Source organism: Aquarana catesbeiana, linkage group LG05 (assembly GCF_042186555.1).
Source record: "Aquarana catesbeiana isolate 2022-GZ linkage group LG05, ASM4218655v1, whole genome shotgun sequence".
NCBI lineage: Eukaryota > Metazoa > Chordata > Amphibia > Anura > Ranidae > Aquarana > Aquarana catesbeiana.
Genome location: NC_133328.1, coordinates 631,157,666 through 631,180,040, shown reverse-complemented (window position 1 = coordinate 631,180,040; position 22,375 = coordinate 631,157,666). Strand labels below are relative to the sequence as shown.

At 42.9% G+C, this 22,375-nt stretch overlaps 1 protein-coding gene across 5 annotated transcripts in view; it reads left to right on the top strand.

Moving 5' to 3' along the window:
• Nucleotides 1-22,375, top strand: part of LOC141145556 (microtubule-actin cross-linking factor 1, isoforms 6/7-like) — a 166,680-nt gene that overhangs the window by 52,077 nt on the left and 92,228 nt on the right. For 3 of the 5 annotated variants that reach the window (XM_073632342.1, XM_073632343.1, XM_073632346.1), the window contains exons 2-13: nt 6,667-7,257; nt 12,361-12,432; nt 13,385-13,525; nt 15,205-15,377; nt 15,921-16,080; nt 16,934-17,018; nt 17,890-18,131; nt 18,208-18,327; nt 18,440-18,547; nt 19,895-20,113; nt 21,344-21,547; nt 21,725-21,950. In XM_073632342.1, coding sequence (XP_073488443.1) covers nt 6,724-7,257; nt 12,361-12,432; nt 13,385-13,525; nt 15,205-15,377; nt 15,921-16,080; nt 16,934-17,018; nt 17,890-18,131; nt 18,208-18,327; nt 18,440-18,547; nt 19,895-20,113; nt 21,344-21,547; nt 21,725-21,950 — 2,284 coding nt within the window. In that variant the 5' untranslated portion in view covers nt 6,667-6,723. The remainder of the gene's footprint in view (nt 1-6,666; nt 7,258-12,360; nt 12,433-13,384; nt 13,526-15,204; nt 15,378-15,920; nt 16,081-16,933; nt 17,019-17,889; nt 18,132-18,207; nt 18,328-18,439; nt 18,548-19,894; nt 20,114-21,343; nt 21,548-21,724; nt 21,951-22,375) is intronic. The other 2 variants (XM_073632345.1, XM_073632344.1) reach the window with 1 other exon arrangement.

The window sequence follows — 22,375 nt, the reverse complement described above, 5'->3', positions numbered from 1 at the left end:
TTCTATTTCTCTCCACTTCCATTTCATTCATCTCTTTCTCCCCCATCTCTCTCTCTTCCCCCCTCCCTCTCTCATCCCCCCTCTCTCTCTCTCACCCCCTCTCTCATTCCCCCTCTCTCTCTCTCTCTCTCACCCCCCACCCCCCTCTATTTCTCTCTCTCTCTCTCTCTCTCTCTCTCTCTCACTCAGAGGGGGCACTCTTTACGTCTAGAGGAAAAAAAGTTTCATCTCCAAATACAGAAAGGTTTCTTCACAGTAAGAGTTGTGAAAATGTGGAATAGACTCCCTCCAGAGGTGGTTGTAGCCAGCTCAGTAAATTGTTTTAAGAGAGGCCTGGATTTTATGTCTATAATGGTTTTCACATAGACAAAGTAATCCTTGAACTGCTCATAACGATATTGGTGTGTTTGAACATATCTTTTAATTCACAGAATTTGTTTGATTACTATGTCTGTATAAAAGATATGATTACTGTATGTCAAGGAACTTTGCCTTAAATAAATAAAGAATTTAAACAAGAGAGGCATGGATTATTTCCTAGATACACATATAACTGGATACTAACATTTACAGTGGAACCTTGGATTACGAGCATAATCCGTTCCAGGAGAATGCTTGTAATCCAAAGCACTCGCATATCAAAGCGAGTTTCCCCATAGAAGTCAATGGAAACAAAGATAATTAGTTCCGCATTGACTTCTAGTGCACGCAATACCACATGTGGCCAGAGGTGGGGGGGGGGGGGAACACTCAGAAACTGAGTATTTCCGAGAGATTCTGAGTATTTCCGAATGGCTCCAAACCACTCGGAGTGTCACCGGCGCCCCCGCGGCCAAATGCAGTACTGCACACCCCATTGGCTTGAATCCTGCTCGTTTTGCAAGACAACTCTCGCAAACCATGTCAGGATTTTGTAAAAAAAGTTGCTCGTCTTTCAAAACGCTTGTTAACCGCGTTACTCGTAAACCAAGGTTCCACTGTATAGGTAAAGTTGATCCAGGGAATATCCGATTGCCTCTCGGGGGATCAGGAAGGAATTTTTTCCCCTGCTGTAGCAAATTGGATCATACTTTGCTGGGGGTTTTTTGCCTTCCTCTGATTTAACTGTGAGTATAGGATTGTGTTTTTTGTTTGTTTCCTTCTATTGGTTGAACTAGATGGACTTGTATCTTTTTTCAACCAAACAAACTATGTAACTATGTATATTACCGGAGCGTCAGTAGAAAACAATTCCTGCTGTAGATTTGCTGTTGTTTCAGTATACTGTATCTATCTGTATCTGACCAAGAGGCCCCCCAGCGGACTACAGACCTAATTAGGACTTCTTTATTATACGGGTAAATAAATCTGCATTTCAGAGGTTTCCCTTCAATAAATGGTGTTCTGAAAATTACAACTATATAAAAAAAAATCCACTAAAACTGGATCTAACCTGCAAAAAGAAAAGAAGAAAAAAAAATTCTCCACAGTGTGTTTTTTTTTAAATTAAATAATTCTGAATTTTGAATAAAGTTTTTTATCTTTGACCGCGCGGTGGTTAGATGAATGGAGTTAATTTGCCCCCCCCCCTGGCCTCGGCGGATAAGGCGGCCTTGTTTCCGTATAGAGCAGGTGTGTCTCCGTCTGTGCTCCTTTCCTCCGTCCTCTATCATCAGACTCCTGCCAGGCTCTAATCCGCAGACCTATTGACCGTTTAATCCGGCAGACAAAACAGTCCCCATCTTGACGGCTCTCCAGTCCCAGCAGGATCTGATTGAGACGTCCTGGCACAGACCGACAGGCGCATGTGGGGTCTGCCACAGGAAGAAGGTCCTGCCCCAACGCCACAATGTTTATTACTTTCACCTGTGGACTGATGTGAACCCAAAGATCTAAAAAAATAAAAAAAATAAAAATTATCTACACTTTTTATTGTAAAGTTGGACCTGCATGCTTGCCTTTGCTGTGTATGGTCTGATGTCGATGTTGCATGATGGCATGTTGACTAAAGCCTCGTACACACGATCGGATTTTCTGATGGGAAATGTGTGATGACAGGCTGTTGGCGGAAAATCCGACCGTGTGTACGCTCCATCGGGCAATTGTTGTCGGATTTTCCGCGGACAAATGTTGGATGGCAGGCTTTAAAATTTTCCGCAGACAAATGTGTGTTGTCGGATTTTCCGAGCGTGTGTACACAAGTCCGTCGGACAAAAGTCCAAATTACAAACACGCATGCTCGGAAGCAAGGATGAGCCGGTAGCGGTCGGTCTTGTAAACTAGCGTTCGTAATGGAGAATTAACATTCGTGACGCGGCAAATTATGAAATCTCTAAATGCAGCACACAATTCTCTTCTTCTTTAATGGGATAATAATGAAGCTGCTTTGCTGGTGATACTGATGGAGTTCTGCCAAACGAATTTTCAAAGGCTTTTTTTTTCTAGTGATATCAAGAATAATATTATTATGCTTTTTTTTTTTTTATTTGGGCAAGTTACCACAACACCATTATCCCGTAGTTGTTAAGATCAAAGACACAACTATGTTGGTGTCCCTTGTCAATTTTACATTGTATTTTTTATACATGTAACTGCCGACTCCCAAACTGTCATTTGAAGTAAAACACACAGCCAAGTATTATTCTACACAATTTTTTTATTGTGCATTAAAAAAATAAAAAAAATAAAATTAGACATGCTATCTGCCAATAGAACTTAACCAAAAAGTGCATTCTATGCATCCAAAAATATAGAAAATCTACCAAATCAAATCATTATTATACAACCAAAAAAATAATGTCAAAGTAATAACTCCAAGGCCAATAATAAATAACACGTTATCTCCTCCGATTCCACAACATGTCTGGTTGACGAACGGCCATTCAGAAATGAACTGAAAAGCACGAAATGAAAAGCGCTAAATGAAAAGCGCAAACTGAAAAGCGCAAAATGAAAAGCGCGAATCGACACTCACCAAACTTCTACTAACACAAAATTAGCAAAAGGAGCCCAAAGGGTGGCGCTAAAGAGCTGAAAAACCACATAGTACATCACTACGTTCATGATTGTTGGCCAACAATTGTGTGCCGTGCGTATGCAAGGCAAGTTTGGGCCAACGCCCTTCGGACAAAAGTCTGCTGTTTTGTTGGCCAACAATGTGTACGAGGCTTTAGAATGTGTTAGAAAAAAAACACATTAGGGTTGAGCAAAATTATGGGTAAAATTGCAGTAAAAATAAGGACATTTTCCATTTCAACTAAAAGCATTGAAGGTTTTGGGTGTTTTTTTTTAAAGGCAGAAATGGACTTTCAATGGCTCTTGGGGTTACGGAAGCTCCATTCCTTTTTCCTTTTCTTGGGACCCCTTGTTAGTTGGGGACATTAGATTAGATGTTGTGGGACAGAGAAACCCTGACACAAGCTCTAAAGCTAACCCCTAGTTCTAACGGTAACCCTAGTCTCTTTGTTTTTAAGGGCTAGTCTGGAGAGGCTCTTGTGCCAGAACTGCTTCTCCCCCGTACAAGTCTATGGAAATGGAAAAGGATCCTGAAGCTGGTTGGTGTAGCTCAGAAGCAGGTCAACTGCGGGTCAATGAATGATCTTAAAAACATCTCAAACTGATGTCAAAAAGCAAACAAAATTTGCCCATTGACCCACAAGCCCAAAGCCAAACCCTAATGCAGCTTACACACGGTCGGACTTTCCGACGGGAAATGTTCGATGTGAGCTCGTTGACGAAAAGTCTGACCGTGTGTAGGCTCCATCGAACATTTGCTGTCAGAATTTCCGGCCGCAAATGTTTGAGAGCAGGTTTTCAAATTTAACGCCAACTTCACTTTGTTATCGGAAAGTCCAATCGTGTGTACACAAGTCCGTCGCACAAAAGCTCACGCATGTTCGGAATCAAGCAGAAGGAGCCGGACTCACTATTGAGCTTCCTTTCTCTTGGCTCGTCGTACGTCTTTTACGTCACTGCGTTCTCACGTTTGGGCCAACATTTGTGTGACCGTTCCATTGCTCTGAATGGAGAAAAACCTTTAGGAGAAACCTCTATAAAGAGTCAGAACTGGAAACCCATATATAGAAATTTGCAAAAATGGAAGAACCCCTGGGGCATTTTCTTTTTTTGCCACTGCACTGAATGGAGCGTGACTTGTCAGGCGGCTAAGTTGCCTGACAGGTCGCCCCTGTGTGACCCGAGCCTAAACAAAGTCATGTAATTGCCATGTCAGCACTAATGTAGCAATTTTGTTTTTAAACAATGGCGGTAATAATGGTGGGCTTAGAGGTAAGGTTAGATTTAGGGCTTGTGGTAGGATTAGCGTCAGGGCTGGAGTTGGTCTTGTTTATAAAGACAGTCGCCAATCACCATGTCCATGAGTGGGCATTGCAATTACATGGCTAATGGAACTGAGAAAAAAAAATGTATTTTTTAGGTGCCAGAACACAATCGCAGCATAATTTTAAAAAAATACACTTTTATTACAATAGTCAAAAAATTAAAAACAAAGTTAAAACTGTATACAATATCTACTATTTCACAATGCCTCCCCATGGGTATATACTGTAGACCCCAAATACTAGGTAGTATCAAGCTGTATTGAGTCAGAAGGCTTCTAGGATTCTAAGATTGCTTAGGGTATCTTCAACATGGGTAAAACACCTTGACGTGTTTCGTGGGGAACCCCACTTCCTCAGGAAGTGTAAAGGAATGGTGGAATTCACAAAAGAACAAAATAACACACACGTAAAACACCATAATCATCGAATCATAATACAAATACAAAAGGTCACCAGACCATCTGGAGGTCCACAAAACTCGATAGGGAGAGGTCACAACCAAAATATTCACTGTCTCCCCCTGAGGCAGGTGTGGGAGCAGAATTAAGCGGAAACTGAAACACTGTTCAGTGTAATAATAAACGATCTATATAAGTATGTTATGGTGCTATGGTAATGCAGTAACACCCCAATGTCTCTGCCACATATTTTGGTCGTGACCTCTCCCCTACTGAGTTTGTGGACCTCCAGATGCTCTGGTGGGCTTTTGTATTTATATTACGATTATGGTGTTTTACATGTATATATCATTTTTTCTTTTGTGAATTCCAGTTTTTTATTAGCTCTCCCGTACACCTCCCTAAGAAGCGGGGTTCCCCACGAAATGCGTTGATGCGTTTTACCCATGTTGAAGATACCCCAAGCTACTTTAGAATCCATCTGACTCCTTACAACTTGATAATACCTAGTATTTGGGGTCTATATACCCGTGGGTACTTAACTATGGGAGACCTTGTGAAATAGTAGATATTGTATACAGTTTTCTTTTTGTTTTTACCATTTTGACCATTGTAATAAAATTGTATATTTTTTATTTATATTGTGATTGTGTTCTGGCATCTAAAAATTCCATTTCTCCGTTCTATTATTTATGTTATTAGCGTGTGGTGCCCCTAGCAACCATTTCAATATATGCTTTATTGTAATGACATGCCTTTCTTCAAGCAGAACTATACTGTATCTGGGCACCACAAACCAAAAGCGCTATTTAATTCCCTTGTAATATTCAAAGCAAACTCCCCCATCCATCTGTGTCTCCATGCTTTATTATGCTGAGAAATCACCCTCCTAGCATTTCTGGTCGTAGTCATCTTAAGTAAGGGCAGATGATTCATGTAGAATTTCCTTCCTGGAATCCATCTTCCCTTAGCTCAGACATGCAGGTGTTTTCCGTCAGATTAGGCAACCCGTCAGATTTCGTTAGCGAAAGGGACGTTCCGTCACCGCCATCTCGGTACACCCCGCACTGGGCCGCACTAGGCCTACACTCTGAAGTCGCCAAGCGGACATGTTTTTACACCCACCGAAATCTTGCATTTCAAACTTATTTTTAGCACTAAACTGAGCTTATATAGTGAAATACAGTATTTAGAAGTCCGTGACACTGTTTTGATGTTGAATTTTAAAAGTAGCGGCAAGCCTGCTCATCTCACACGTTTTCTAATCTGACCGAAGACCGCTGCTTTCAGAATTCAACATCAAAACAGTGTCACGGACTTCTAAATACTGTATTTCAATATTTAAGCTCAGTTTAGTGCTTAAAAATAAGTGTGAAATGCAAGACTTCGGTGGGTGTAAAAAAGATGCCCGCTTGGTGATCTTACTGTGGCTGAGTGCGGGGTGTACCAAGATGGCCGTGACGGAATGTCACTTCCGTTACATGTTTTGACGGGTCGCCTTATCTGATGGAACGCAGGCTGGAGGGTGTGCTTAGCTAAGAAAGACCCTCCTCCCCTCCTGAATAATCCTGGGATGTATGAAATCATTTGCCTAGGCAAGAAACCAGGAAGTAACTGAAGAAATGTAAAAATCAGTTTAAAACAAACAAATATGATATACTTTCCTATCTAATCACTAATGATGGCAGCATATGAATTAAAAATAGTCAATGTTGATTGAGAGAGTGAAGTTCCACTTTAAGTAAATTTCACTTAATAGGTCCACATGGTGGATTTGCAGTGACATTTTAATAACATTTCTCCTGAATTGGTAAATTGGCTGCAAAATCGATTTTAAGTGAAATCAGGATATGCATTCCTAATTAAGTATATAGAGAAACCCCCCTTGCTGATGGGGTAGATGTATCTGTTTTCTTAGACACTAATGTACTTTACTCGTTATTTTCCAGGTTTGGGCCGTCCTTCCTGATGTCTGACCCCTTCTTGTGTCTCTCTTGCCCTGTGCCATGGGTAATTCCGTCAGCAGGCCCAGCTGCCTTGGGGAGAGGGGCAAGAAATCCGAGCGCTTTCTCAAAGAATGTTGTATGAAAAAGGAGTCTGTGGTAGACTTCCAGAGTGTGAGGAACAATGTGGAGCCCAGCATCGCTCCACCTGACAAGAAACCCAATGAGACGGTGTTTGAGAAGGAACTGAACGTCGCTCTGACCTCCAGTAGAAGCTGTGAGCCTCTTCCCAAGCAGAACAATGCAGATGCCAATGTACCCAAGACAGCCATCATGGCTGGAACTCCTAGGTCCACACCGGATCATGTGGGGAATGTGTGGACTCCTCAGAGAGGGACCCTGCAGAGGTCCTCTGGGGGAAGCTGGTCCTGGAAACCACTTGCCAGCAGGGAGGTGACAGAAGTCACTGAAGTCACAGAGACTGTTGTCACTGAGATAGTGGAGGTGGTTCAGTACCCGTCAGGAGAGAAGGGCGGGGAGCCCATCATCACTAGGACAGTAAAAGTGCTGACAGACTATGGCGGGGAGCTCACTGAGGTTAATATCCATTTTTTAGCCATGGGCCATACTCTATGGTTTAGTACTGGCCTTTCCCATGACCTTACCATTAGTAACAACTCAATACTTGGACGTTGTCAGCAAACAAGAATATTGCCTTATCCTACTTTAGAAACTCTTGTTTGCTGTGGAGTTGATTTGTATATCATCCTCAATAACTTTTAGAAAATCATAGGTTAGCACAGCTTGTACCTTGTCCAGATATACAGACTGGTAATATCCTAGTCTGAAGTTTAGAGAACTCAATGACTATTCTCATAGCTATTCTGTAGAAATGACACCATGGCTTAAGGCAGGGATCTCCAAACTTTTCAATCAAAGGGCCATCTTACTGTCCTTCAGACTTCAGAGGGGATCGAAGGGGGGGGGGGGGGGCCAGACTGTGCCTGGTGGGGGTAGAAAATGTCTCTGACCCAGCACAATAGAAAAAAACATGGCCTCAGGCTTGGTGGTCAGTAGGAGAAGGAATAATGTCCTATCATTGGGATCAGTGGGAGGAATAGTACCCCATCATTGGTACCAGTGGAAGAAATATCGCCCCATTGTTGGTGTCAGTAGAAGAAATAGTGCCCCACTGTTGGTGTCAGTGAGAGGAATAGTACCCCATCCTTGATATTAATGGGAGGAATAATGCCCCATCAATGGTGTCAGTGGCAGGAGTGGGAGAAATAGTGCCTCATATCATGGGGAGGAATAGTACCCCTGAATAAAGGCTGGTAAAAGGCTGCATTCGGCCCTCGAGCCACATGTTGGAGACCACTGGCTTAAGGAGATGGTGGATCAATCATGGAGAGAATAGTGTCTATACTTTCTATGGTGTTTAAATAATGTTTAATTTGAGGCTGTACCAAATTAAAACACAGTGATGGCAATGCAAGTCAACTTCTATATTTCTTTATTCATAATCTACATAGAATAAATATTGCAAGGTACTGCTACTATTGTCTCCAGATGACAGAATTACCTAGAGCTCCTTCACCTTCACTTTCTTATTGGCCAAGCCTGCAAGATGCCCCTTTGTCGCTGGTCGGAATGCTGCAGAATCTTGAGTTAGAGTTGGACTGAGTCCATTAGGTGACACAGCAGTTAAACTTGTTTCGTCCAATGGTGAGATGTTGCAAATGTCAGAAATCCACAGTGTGGCAAGGCCCTAAAGCTAAACCTACCAATTAAAATGTATCTAAACCCAATTGCAGTTTACCTGTCCTTAGATGTGGCATCTGCATTAGGTTTCTTTTTTTCTTTATTTTTACCTGGTGATCCTACAATTACCATACTTCCTGTGTCTAGGTGACTACGCTCACTGCACTTTATCTTTGGAGGGAGTGATGGTTGTCACCCAGGTTGCACTTCAAACAAAGGTCTTCCTCTCTTCATTTCTATTACATAAAGTGGGTGAAGGGACTAGCAGTTTACCGAAGGGAGATAACATTGTTTGCGCTTTCGGTTCAGCTCACAGAAAGTGAAGAGGACACTGCATTTCTGGCAGGATCAACAGGTATTATCTGTATTTGCTAAAAGCCTACACAGCTGGAAAAAAAGAAAAAGCGGTCACCACAATACTAGTGACCTGCAATATATTACAAGTTGGTTTTTAGGGGTTTAGATACACTAGATCCAAACTAAACCTATCCTAATTCCTAACACTTGATTAACCCCAAAAATGGCACCAGATGTACAAAAATGTAACTTTCCTTTATCAAGATCTTATAGAGCTTTCTTGTTTTCAAAAAACAAAAACCATTGAGGCCCTAGAAATAAGTATAAGTACCCGACTCTTCCTGGCTAGACAGATTGATTGAAAAATTCTGCCCCTTTTCTGCCAGCTAGATGTTTGTGTTGTTCATACATTGGGCTACAGCCCAATACAGTATTTCTTCTTTTTCTGCACACCTTCATGGTTTGTCCATAGAAGTACTGTATATCTGAGAAATTTGGACCAAGAAAGGTCCTTGATTTCTCTGCATTTCTCAGTATCTGATGTTCTAAGAATTAATCTCTGATGGGTTTCCATACACTGCAAGAAAAAGGCATTGAGAGTAGTAGAAGGTAGATGGGTGCTCATTATTCTTCTATCTGTCTTTCATGTATGCACCCAGTAGGGTGGTTAGCAGATAAGCATGATTCAACCTGCACAGGATAAAGTAGGGAACACCACACTGCAGAACTTAGAGGTCAACAGTCACCCAAACCTCACATCTCCGCGTTTAGTGGATTCTGGAGAATTTACTGGTGGGGAAAAGGTCCGCACATTGGGGAACATTCTTACCAGCGGGTCCCTTTCTTCCTTCTGGATTTATTGTATGTTGTGGAGACTGCAGCAGGACTCCAAAGACCTTAAGGTAGGCTTGAACATTCCAAGAACAGAGTCCTCATCAAACAACTAGGTGGTGGGCAGAGAACCGGTAAATCTGATCACTGGAGTGAGCTGGTGACTCAACCCACCAGTCCCCTCCTTTAACTAAAGTGTTAGCTTTGAATGGACTGACCTTGTAAAAAATGGATGGGTTTAAGCAAGTTGATTGGGGATAAGGCTTGACAGCTTCCATGTTTTAGTTTCCTACGTATGGCCTCCAGGCTGTGATCCTTCACGCACAATTAAATCAAAGTGGTTTTGCAGTGTATCATGTCAACAGCTTCCACCCTTCAACATCTAGTATACAGTATCATCCACAATATTCTCCTTATCCCAGAACTCTAATATATCATCCACCCTGCACAATAATCTGATAATCCCAAAACCTCTAATATATCCTTCAAAATAACCTTTTTATCCAAGAACTTCTAAAATATCCTCCACCCTCTACAATAATCTGCTTTGCACCATATTCTCCTAATCCCAGAACCTCTAATATATCCTCCACAATAATATCCTTATCCATGAACATCTAATATAAAATCCACAATAAAATCCTTATCCATTAACATCTAATATAAAATCCACAACAATATCCTTATCCATGAACCTCTAATATATCCTCCATCCTCAAAAATAATTTTATAAGCCCAGAACTACTAATATATCTTCCAGCCACCACAATAATCGCCTAATCCTAATCGATATCTTCCATTTTATACCTTCCAGAAAAATCTCCTGATCCCAGAATTATTAATATATCTTCCATCCTCCATAATAATCTCCTAACCCCAAAACCTGTAATATATCCTCCAGCCTACACCTTCCACGATAATCTCCTAATTCTAGAGCCTATAATATATCCTTCACATTAATCTTATCCCAGAATTTCTAATATATCCTCCACAATAATCTCTTTGTTTCATTACCTCTAATATATCTTTGACCTTCACAATAATCTCCTAATCCCAGAAGATGTAATACATTTTATCCCTCACCCTCAAGAATAATCTTTTAATTTGAATCCCTCTAATATATCCTCATCTGTGTTCAGAATTCTCATAATCCAAGCATCTCTAATATATCTTCCACACAATTCTCCTTATCCAAAAACTTCTAATATATCCTCCACCCTTAATAATAATCTTCTAATCCCAGAACCTCTAATGTATCTTCCAGTTGTCATTATAATCTCCTGACATATCTTCAACCTGCCACAATAATCTCCTAATCCTAGAACCTGTAACATTCTTTCCACCCTGCACAATCATACCCTGTTACTTGAATCTGTAATATATCCTCCACAATAATCTCCTCATCCCAAAACCCTTAATATATCTTCCATTCTCCACAATAATCTCCTAATCATAAAATATCTAATATATCCATCACCCTGTACAATAATATCATAATCCTAGGACCTCTAATCTATTTTCCACCCCACATCTTCCACAATGATCTCCTGTTTCCAGAATCTCAAATATATCCTCTACCCTACAGTTCCTACAATAATCTCCTAATCCTAGAAACGCTAATATATATATTTCATACCACACCTTCCACAATAATCTCCTAATCCTAGAACCGCTAATATATCTTCCACCCAACAGTTCCTGCAATAATCTCCTAATCCTAGAACCTCTAATATATCTTCCACAACAATCTCCTAATCCTACAACCTCTAATATGTCTTCCAACCCACACCTTCCACAATAATCTCCTAATCCTACAACCTCTAATATATCTTCCACCCTACAGTTCCTGCAATAATCTCCTAATCCTAGAACCGCTAATATATATATATATTTCATACCACAACTTCCACAATAATCACCTAGTCCTAGAACCTCTAATATATCTTCCACCCTACAGGTCCTACAATAATCTCCTAATCCTAGAACCTCTAATATATCTTCAACCCTACACCTTCCATAATAATCTCTTATTTCCAGAACCACTAATATATCTTCCACCGTACACATTCCATAATAATCCCTTATTTCCAGAACCTCTAATATATCTTCCACCGTACACATTCCATAATAACCTCGTAGTTCCAGAAACCCTAATATATCTTCCAACCTACACATTCCATAATAATCCCTTATTTCTAGAACCTCTAATATATCTTCCACTGTACACATTCCATAATAACCTCTTATTTCCAGAACCTCTAATATATCTTCCAATTTACACATTCCATAATAACCTCTTATTTCCAGAGCCTCTAATATATCTTCCAACCTAAACATTCCATAATAATCTCTTATTTCCAGAACCTCTAATACATCTTCCAACCTACACATTCCATAATAACCCCTTATTTCCAGAACCTCTAATATATCTTCCACCGTACACATTCCATAATAATCTCTTATTTCCAGAATCTCTAATATATCTTCCACTGTACAAATTCCATAATAATCTCTTATTTCCAGAACCTATAATATATCTTCCAATCTACAGTTCCTACAATAATCTTCTAATCCTAGAATTTACAATAAATCTTCCATCCTACAGTCCCTACAATAATCTCCTAATCCCAAAACCTCTAATATATCTTCCACCCTACACCTTTCACAATAATCTCCTAATCCTTGAAACCTCTAATATATCTTCCACCCTTCACAATCATTTCCTAATCACCTAACCTCCAATATACCCTCTGCCTTACAAAATAATCCCCCAATCCCAGATGTGTGACCATTATACCATTTCTTTCTTAGGTGCCCAACAGCCAGGCGGCTCAGACGGATGTGTACAATCGGGTGGGACAATGGGACAACTTCAGCAAGATGGTATGCAGTGAACCGTGCAATGATGCGAAGCATCGATGACATGCATCAGACAGAGGCCTGCTCACCCTCCCCATATTTCCACTCCTGTGGAGATAATCCAATAAAATGTATTCTACAGATAAGGGTTTCCCCATTTATAAAGACTCTTTTTTTTGCCAATCACTCCACCCTAAACCCAACCTGTTATTTTCACAGCAGGGAAGCTGGGGAGGGAACTTTGTTCTCATGGTGGTGTTTTGTTATTTCCAGTCTTGGCTTCGTTCCCCCAAGATCTATATAATTTCTGGGGAAAAGTTAGCAGCAAAATAAGATAAGTGAGAGAAGACACAAAGCTGTCTATTGATAAAACATGAATGTCAGCAGCATGCCTGCAAACTGAACAAAACATTGCTGTGATGTCTGTACCTAGTTCCATCTAGTGGCCAAAATGGGGTATAGTTTTCTGAAATACCTGAAATGAGAAATACCATGCTGCATTTTGTCCACTAGATGGAGCTGACGATACAGGAATGAATCTCTTACAAAAATTACGGTGATATTTCACTCAACTTGTACAAACGCTTCTGACATTCGTGCAACAAATGTTTTATAAATAGACCCCAAAGTAATTATTTTGTAATCAAATTAATACATTTTGTATTTTGGGGATCCTTATAAGCCTCCCAACAATACCATAAAGAACCTCTGCTTCATGGCTGGCTGCATTTTCTTCTACACACCCCTAGGGAGGCGCTGTTCCTGATGATAGTCTGATTCTGTCTGCTTTGCATTATTCTCTAGGGCTGTGGGAGCAGTGTATTCAGCTTTCTCTATACACAGTATATTATGTAAATGGAGTCAGGTGTTCATTATTGGAATAAGGAGACCTCAAATGAATGAGAATGATATTCCCTTAGCTACCCTGCATATATTACCTCCTAACGCCATGATGACCTCTGTGTTTTTTTCCCAGCATACACTTGCTCTGCCTGAGCTCCCGGAGACCCTGGACACCATACAGGGCTGGGTGCTGGAGATGGAAGAGCTGACAGATGCCCAAAAACCTCCATCGTCCGAGGCCAAGGTGGTGAAGGCCCAGCTACAGGAGCAGAAGGTAAGAGAGTTCATCCGGAGGACAATGGTGTGGTGCCCAAGCTATGGCCCAAGAGCCACATCTGACAACTTAATACTGATTGTGAAAAGTCAGCAGTGGGAGCATTAATTTACAAAGGGACTGTAATGACAGTGGTTTCTAGCAGTCTCATGTAACATACCCAGCCTCTGACAGTCTGCTACAACAGGTCTTCAACCACAGCTGTTGTATGTATGCAGTATTTCAGCAGGCTCTTACCATCTCTTGTAGTATGTCTGCAGTCTCTGACCATCACTTGTATCATGTCTGCAGTCTCTGACCATCTCCTGTAGTATGTCTGCAGTCTCTGACCATCTCCTGTAGTATGTCTGCAGTCTCTGACCATCTCCTGTAGTATGTCTGCAGTCTCTGACTGTCTCCTATAGTATGTCTGCAGTCTCTGACCATCTTCTGTAGTATGTCTGCAGTCTCTGACCATCTCCTATAGTATGTCTGCAGTCTCTGACTGTCTCCTATAGTATGTCTGCAGTCTCTGACCATCTCCTGTAGTATGTCTGCTGTCTCTGACTGTCTCCTATAGAATGTCTGCAGTCTCTGACGATCTCCTATAGTATGTCTGCAGTCTCTGACCATCACTTGTATCATGTCTGCAGTCTCTGACCATCTCTTCTTGTATGTCAGCAGTCTCTGACCATCTCTTGTTGTATGTCTGCAGTCTCTGACCATCTCTTGTTGTATGTCTGCAGTCTTTGACCATCTCTTGTATCATGTCCGCAGTCTCTGACCATCTCCTGTACTATGTCTGCAGTCTCTGATTATCTCCTGTAGTATGTCTGCAGTCTCTGACCATCTCCTGTAGTATGTCTGCAGTCTCTGACCATCTCTTGTAGTATGTATACAGTCTCTGACTGTCTCCTGTGGTATTTCTGCAGTCTCTCACCATCTCCTGTAGTATGTGTATACATATACATACTAGTAAGTTCATTTCCATTAATCATCTATATTTTGAAATTTTCTGCGTGCTTTATGTTGAAATTTTTCACCAATTCATGTGCCACCACCAACTTATAAAATGGACACTCACCAGAGCCTATAAATAGATTTGCCTTTGGTTCATCTGGGATAACCACTCCACTGTTCTGGCTTAGCTCCAGCTACTTTACCGCTAGGTATTCCTCATTTCTCCATATCAATAATGGTGTCCTGTAAAAATTAAAAAGTCATCATAGCGCAACTTGTATGCATAAAATATTTGTTTATTATAGCTAAAAACATGTTAACAAAAAAGTAGATTGCAAACTCACGCTTTAGGGTGCCTTAGAACCGGCACCGAGTCTGTCCAGCTATTTGTTTTGTGGGGATCTGTCACTCCGCTCCGTCTCTCTAACCCGGCGTGCGTTCCAAGCCTCAATTTGGTGCGGGTCCGTGAACAAGAAGTGACGTCCGTAATTACCCAGAAGCCTCTACACGTTTCGCATTCATACATGCGTCATCAGGAAGCTTCCTGATGACGCATGTATGAATGCGAAACGTGTAGAGAGAATCAAGCTGATTGGTTTCTATGCAGAGCTGCACCAGATTTTGCACTCTCCAGTTTTAGTAAATCCCCCCTTTTGTGACCCTGATCAGGAATTGGTATTTCCCTTGTTTTTCTCTTGCTGTCCTGGTAACCCCATCTTCTTCTTTTTTTTTCTTTGCAGCTTCTGCAACGCCTCTTGCAGGAGAGGAGGCCCCGGATAGAGCGAGTACTGCAGGCCAGGAGATCGCCGGCTCAGCCTCTTCCCATAGAGGGTGCCGAGCCGGCCGTGCAGAGAACGCCCCTCCTGGATCTGCAGCATCGGTGGGACAACCTGATCCATAAGGCTGAGGAGAGGTGGGTGAGGGGCTCATAGTGATACATCAGAGCCCAGGCTTCCGCTACATAATTGTCAGTACCTGTACAGACCTTGCACAGTACTACTTCTCTTGTCCTGTATGTCGGATGTAATTCTCGGTATCTGTTCTTATTCTGTATGTATGGACTCTGCACAGTACTACTTCTCTTGTCCTGTATGCCGGGTGTAATTCTCAGTATCTGTTCTTATTCTGTATGTATGGACTCTGCACAGTACTACTTCTCTTGTCCTGTATGTCGGGTGTAATTCTCGGTATCGGTTCTTATTCTGTATGTATGGACTCTGCACAGTACTACTTCTCTTGTCCTGTATGTCGGGTGTAATTCTCGGTATCGGTTCTTATTCTGTATGTATGGACTCTGCACAGTACTACTTCTCTTGTCCTGTATGTCGGGTGTAATTCTCAGTATCTGTTCTTATTTTGTATGTATGGACTCTGCACAGTACTACTTCTCTTGTCCTGTATGTCAGGTGTAATTCTCGGTATCTGTAGTGGTTATGGTTGTCCTCTGTCTTCACAGGCACCGCCAGTTAGAGAGGATCACCCCTGCTGCTCAGAACTTCCAGGAATCTCTGGATGCTTTCTATGATTGGCTGAGCGCCACTGAGAGGCGACTGGCAGAGCTCTGGCGAACCAACAGGTCCATGAACCAAATAAAAGACGCCCACATAGAAGTCCAGGTACTTCCTGCTCCTCCAAAAATAAAATCCACAACTCAACAACATTACATATCATATACCACTACCTACCTTATTGTAGACCCAGTGATGTCAATATGCATCTCTATGCAATGCAGGCAGATCATGGCTGGTGGGAGGGGCCAGCAGGGGGGCTGTACATAACTTCCTGATAACATCACAGCTCCCGACCTCATTACTCCTCTCCAGAGTCCTCAGTCCTGATGCAGGCAGTGGGAGAAGTTATGCAAAAATCAAAATGTCTTGTTTCCTGGATGTCAGCCTGGAAGAGTGGGCGTTTCTTAGGCAGTCTTCATTTGCATTCAGAGCACCCTAGGTAATGCTCACAGTGTGCGGTGAAATCAGAGGAAGTCATTTCAGTCCAGGAGAGGAGCCGGTACAACTGTGCAAGACTGAAGGGAAGGCCTACTGTATACAGTGGAACCTTGGATTCCGCGGCATAATCCCTTCCAGGAGAATGCTTGTAATCCAAAGTACTCGCATATCAACGCGAGTTTCCCCATAGAAATCAATGGAAATTAAGATAATTTGTTCAGCATTGACTTCTATTGCATGCAATACTGCATGTGGCCAGAGGTTGGGGGCGCTGGCGCCTCCGCACCTCTGGCCACATGAGGTACTGCACACCCCATTAGCTTGAATTCTGCTCGTTTTGCGAGTGTTGTCAGAATTTTTTTTAAAAAGTTGCTCGTCTTTCAAAACACTTGTTAAATGCGTTACTTGTAAACCAAGGTTCCACTGTATATTGTAATGTGTGTGTGTATAAACATTTCTGGTATTAACCCCCCCACTGATATCTGTCATGCCATATTTACTAATCTTTTCCTCCTTCCAGGATCTGTGCAGGGAAATCCAGAGCAAGCCAGGGGATCTGGAGAAGGTTCTAGAGAAGGGTCAGGTGATCCTGGAACTGGTATCAGGTAAATGGACTTACTGGGCGGAAATGTAGACCAGTGAGGGAGTTGAGAGTCAAAAGAGAGGCATTTTGATTGGCTTCTTGGGGGGGGGGGGTATTTTGATTGGCTGCTAGGAGGAATTTTGATTGGCTGCTGGGAGGAATTTTGATTGGCTGCTAAGTTCACCCCCTGAGCCCCACTGACTTTTCCAGGCAGAAGATACATTCCGGAAGAAGTGAGGGTTTGATTCTGTGAACCTCAGTACAGTAGAGTTTTGCCATGATAACTGACAACATGCATACACTAATTGGAGCAGATGATGTCCAAGGGAATAGGGCTGGGCAGCAGAGCTAACAATCTCTGTGTGGTGAAGAACAGAACTGTAAAGAAACAGTTTAGGTTTGTACAATGGAAAGCGGTGATGTCCCAATAAAGAGGAATAAAAGGTCACTAAAAGGTAGACAAAATGGCAAAAAAAGTAGCAAAATTTAGCAAAAAATGACTACTTTGTGGAAGATTCTTTCTTCAGGTTTTGGTAATTCTAATGAAATAATAATAATTAACACCTTGACCCCTAGAGTGGTGCTCTGTGTTAGTGGGGTGCTCTGCGTTCGGGCAGTGCTCTGTGCTAGTGGGGTGCTTTGTGTTGGGGGGTGTTCTGTGTTAGAGGGGTGCTTTGTGTTTGGAGGTGCTCTGTATTAGTGGGATGCTGTGTGTTGGGGGGTGCTCTGTGTTAGAGGGGTGCTCTGTGTTGGGGGTGTTCTGTGTTTGTGGGGTGATCTGCGTTGGGGGGGGTGCAATCTGCACTTTAGGAGTGTTCAGGTTGCTCTTGTTTGCACAGTGTGTGATATCATTGAGTGGTGGTATCTCATATCTTCCATGTAACATCTTTTAGGAGAAGAATCTCAGCTTTGCCAAGAAAAGATGGATGCTCTGCGGGTCCGGTATATTATCGTAGCTCAAAGCGCCGGTGATATGCTCCAGAGAACAGAACAAACACTGCAAGCCACAGAACACCTGGACCCCTCCCAGGAGGATATTTCCCTGTGGCTTGGCCGTATGGAGAAGGTGGCATCTTCTGTGACTGGGGAAGGTGATGGGGAACGCAGCATGCTGAGTGCCAGCGACAGGGAAAAGGTGGGTGACCATTAACCAGTAAAGGGAATCACCTTCCCGGTATGACTGTCCTGACTTTCTCCATCTTGGTTTTTAGCTGGATCAGGTTGTTCTGACCCAGTTGTCTCATCTTCGAGATGCTGAGCGACGTCTGGAGGAGCTGAGCCGAGTCACGCTGGATGTGGAGACCCTGCAGACGCAGATGAGGGATCATAAGGTGAGGAGGGTGGGCAGGCCTGGGATGAATTGTTACAGGTTTAAAGGGGGGACCATCATCTTCTATGTACACACTAGGACTAAATCTGTGGCTTTTCCTCTTCCTCTGACAGCTGCTGGCGGTGGACGTTCTACAACACTGTGGCATCACTGAAAGGCTGCTGGGTATCTCTGACATTCTTTTGACCCTGTGCCCAAAGGCCACCCAGGAGCGGCTGCAGGTGAGGAGGGTGTAAATACCCAGAATCCTCCATTCTTCACGCCTTCATTCCATTTGTTCTTCTCCACTAAGGTGAAAGTTATGGTGTAATTGGAAGGACCATATCTAAGGCCAACTCCTATCCCCATCTTATCCCTGCATTGTGGCATAGGCTGGCACAGCCATCAGCAATGTTCTAAAGCAGAGGCCTCCAAAATTTCTAAACAAAGGGCCAGTTTATTGTCCTTCAGACTTTAGGGGGACCAGACTGTGGCCATCAGGATTACAAAATGTCCCAGCCTCAATGGAAATAAACAATCAGTGGAAGGAATTATGTCCCATCATTGGTGTCATTGGGCCCCATTGTTGGTGTCATTAGGAGGATCTGTGCCCCATTGTTGGTGTCATTGGGCCCCATTGTTGGTGTCATTAGGAGAATCTGTGCTTCATCATTGGTGTCATTAAGATAAATTGTGCCATTCACTAGTGTTAGTGATTAAAATAGCACCCTAAGGCAAAGCAAGCAAAGGGCCGCATCTAGCCCCCGGGCTGCAGTTTGGACCACTGTTCTAAAGGGATGAATGTCAACAAGACTATTTTGCCTCTTCCTATCCACCTCATCATGGAGAGCTAATTAACCATATATGGTCATGTCCATATATGGTCAATGATGTCACCTGGGAAACTCCATGGTTTGGTTGCCTGATGACAGAGTTTTCTTTCTTTCGGCAGACATCGGACATCATTGATTGATGTGAAGCAAAGTCACCAAATGACATGATTGACCATGAATGTACATCATGGGACATTTTTTTTATTTTTATTAAAGGACTTGCCTCTGCCTTTATTTACACTTTACATTTTTTATGAATGAGTAGAGGCAATATGTACCCTTACTCATTTACATAGTGAGGGTGGGGCATCTAGGGGAGCCCTTGTTATTAAAAGAGGCTTCTAGATTCTGATAAGTCCCCTGCCCGCAGACCACCTCTAGCACCGGGCTTGGGTTGTAGGGAAGAGGCCTTTGTTCTCATCAACATGGGGACAGAGTGCTTTGGGCATGTGGCCTTGAGGGCATGTGGCCAGTTACTGCTCAGGAGGTTGTCTAGGATAAGGGTCTGTTAGTATAGATTAATAGAATTTCAAGCTGCTTTGCTTTCAAACAGAAGCGTTGTATTTTTATGATTGAATACAAGACTTCCTCTGATTGGTTGAGGAACAAATCATGACATCATCCACCCGCTGTCTCCACCTCAGGCAATCAATGTGTTGTTCACAAGAAGACATTTTCTGAAATGACATTGTGTGATTTGTTTGGATGAGAATAACACTTAATGAACCTTGTCTTGTTTGTGTCCCCACTCTGCAGGTATCTCTGGAGTCCCTGAAGGAGAAGTGTCCCTGTATAGCGGCCCAGGTGACCTCCTCGCCCGCTGCCCTGGAGCACACCCTCGCCATGCTAGCCCAGTTTTCTGAAGCCGAGGAGGAACTGCTGCCCTGGATAGAAGAGACAGAGTCTGATCTTCCGCATAGGTCTTCAAACTGCGGCCTTTCTGGAGATTTCAGGGAGCAGCAAGAGAGACTGCAGGTGAGTGCGAGACCCCTGATGTATAGGATGGTGTACATGGGTGCAATATACAACCTGCCCCTTCCTGAGAGGATAACCTATTCAGTGTAAATCTTCCCCTTCCTGAGAGGATAACCCATACAATATACAAATCTGCCCCATTCTCAGAGGATAAGCTGTACGATATGCAAACTTCCCCCTTAATGGAGAACCCATACAATATACAATCTTCCCCTTTCCTGGAAGGATAGCATGTACAACAATCTGCCCCTAAAGGGCATTTAATGCCACAACTTTTTTTTATGGTGTTTGCTGTCTGTGTCTCTGCCCTCTATGTGTTCTAGTAACCACTGCCAACTAGAGATTTTTACCCGACTGTCCATCCAGAGCCTCTGGTTTATAGACCAGATGCATCCTAAATATAAAGCCATTTACCCGACTGTCCATACAGAGCCTCTGGTTTATAGACCAGATACATCCTAAATATAGAGCCATTTATCCGACTGTCCATCCAGAGCCTCTGGTTTATAGACCAGATACATCCTAAATATAGAGCCATTTATCCGACTGTCCATCCAGAGCCTCTGGTTTATAGACCGGATACATCCTAAATATAGAGCCCTTTACCCGACTGTCCATCCAGAGCCTCTGGTTTATAGACCGGATACATCCTAAATATAGAGCCCTTTACCCGACTGTCCATCCAGAGCCTCTGGTTTATAGACTGGATACATCCTAAATATAGAGCCATTTATCCAACTGTCCATCCAGAGCCTCTGGTTTATAGACCAGATACATCCTAAATAGTTACATAGTTACATAGTAGGTGAGGTTGAAAAAAGACACAAGTCCATCAAGTCCAACCTATGTGTGTGATTATGTGTCAGTATTACATTACATATCCCTGTATGTTGTAGTCATTCAGGTGATTATCTAATAGTTTCTTGAAGCTATCAATGCTCCCCGCTGAGACCACCGCCTGTGGAAGGGAATTCCACATCCTTGCCGCTCTTACAGCCAATATAGAGCCATTTATCCAACTGTCCATCCAGATCCTCTGGTTTATTGACCAAATACATCCTAAATATAGAGCCATTTATCCGACTGTACATCCACAGCCTCTGGTTTATAGACCAGATACATCCTAAATATAGAGCCTTTTATGCGACTGTCCATCCAGAGCCTCTGGTTTATAGACCAGATACTTCCTATATGGAGCCATTTACTTCTGTTTGTTGGTCTTTGTTCCAGACTCTGCGGGAGGTGGTTGCTGAACATAAGCCACTTGTCACCAAACTACACCGAGTCGCCTGTAAGCTGTATGAGTTGTGTCCGGAGGAAAGTTCTGTATTCCAGCAGAGATTTGAGAGTGCAGAGAAGCGTTACTGTGCCATTCGGGAGGCCGTCCGCCAAGCAGCTGCCATCCTTGAAGATACCGTTCCCCGATACAGCCAGGTTAGTTGTGTGTGCAGCTTTCTTCATTTTCTGCAATAATCTCCCAACAACAAAAAATCAAATTCTTTCTACAAGTGTCTGGTATGTCTAATTTGGGTCTTATCTATCTCATGTGTGGTTCATGTATGTTCCTATATCCATAGAGTAACCATCCAAGCTTTGTACCCTTCCCTACAGATCAGCGAGAGGATAGATATGATGTCTGAGAGCTTAGAGCGGCTCAGGGACCGGATGCAGATCACTACGTCTGTACGCGGGGAACCCTCTCGGATTCGAGAACAGCTTCAAGAAAACTCTCAGGTTCAGGCTGAGCTGGAGAAACTGGGAGTCGCTTTGGAGAACATCACCAAACAGGGCAGCGAGCTAGCTTCCAGCCTTCCAGATGATGCTAAAGAGTCACAAGGTATTTGTCTTCTAGATATGTGGTTCTCAACCACCAGTCCTTGGCCTCCCCTCTTCCGGGCCTCCATACAGCCGCAGATCCCCTAATGTCCCACAGAGCCTTCCAGTTCCATATTGCTTTTCAATCTACCATGTTGGCCCACAATACCCCCAGACCCCTTGAGAGCCCCCAAAGTGCCCCCCAACATCCCACATTGCCACCCGGCACCTTGCAGTGCCCACTAGCTTCTTGCAGAACCCCCATGGAGTGCCCAAACTTCAGCTCCAGAAGCAGGGGCGGATCCAGAGTCTAGTCTCGGGAGGGGCACTGCCAGAAAATATATTTTTTTGGGGTACATCTATCGGGGAAATGGCTGGTGTTGGCGCTTCAATCATCACGGCACCATGGTTGTTATGGTGTCAGGATGATTGAAGCGCATTATTACT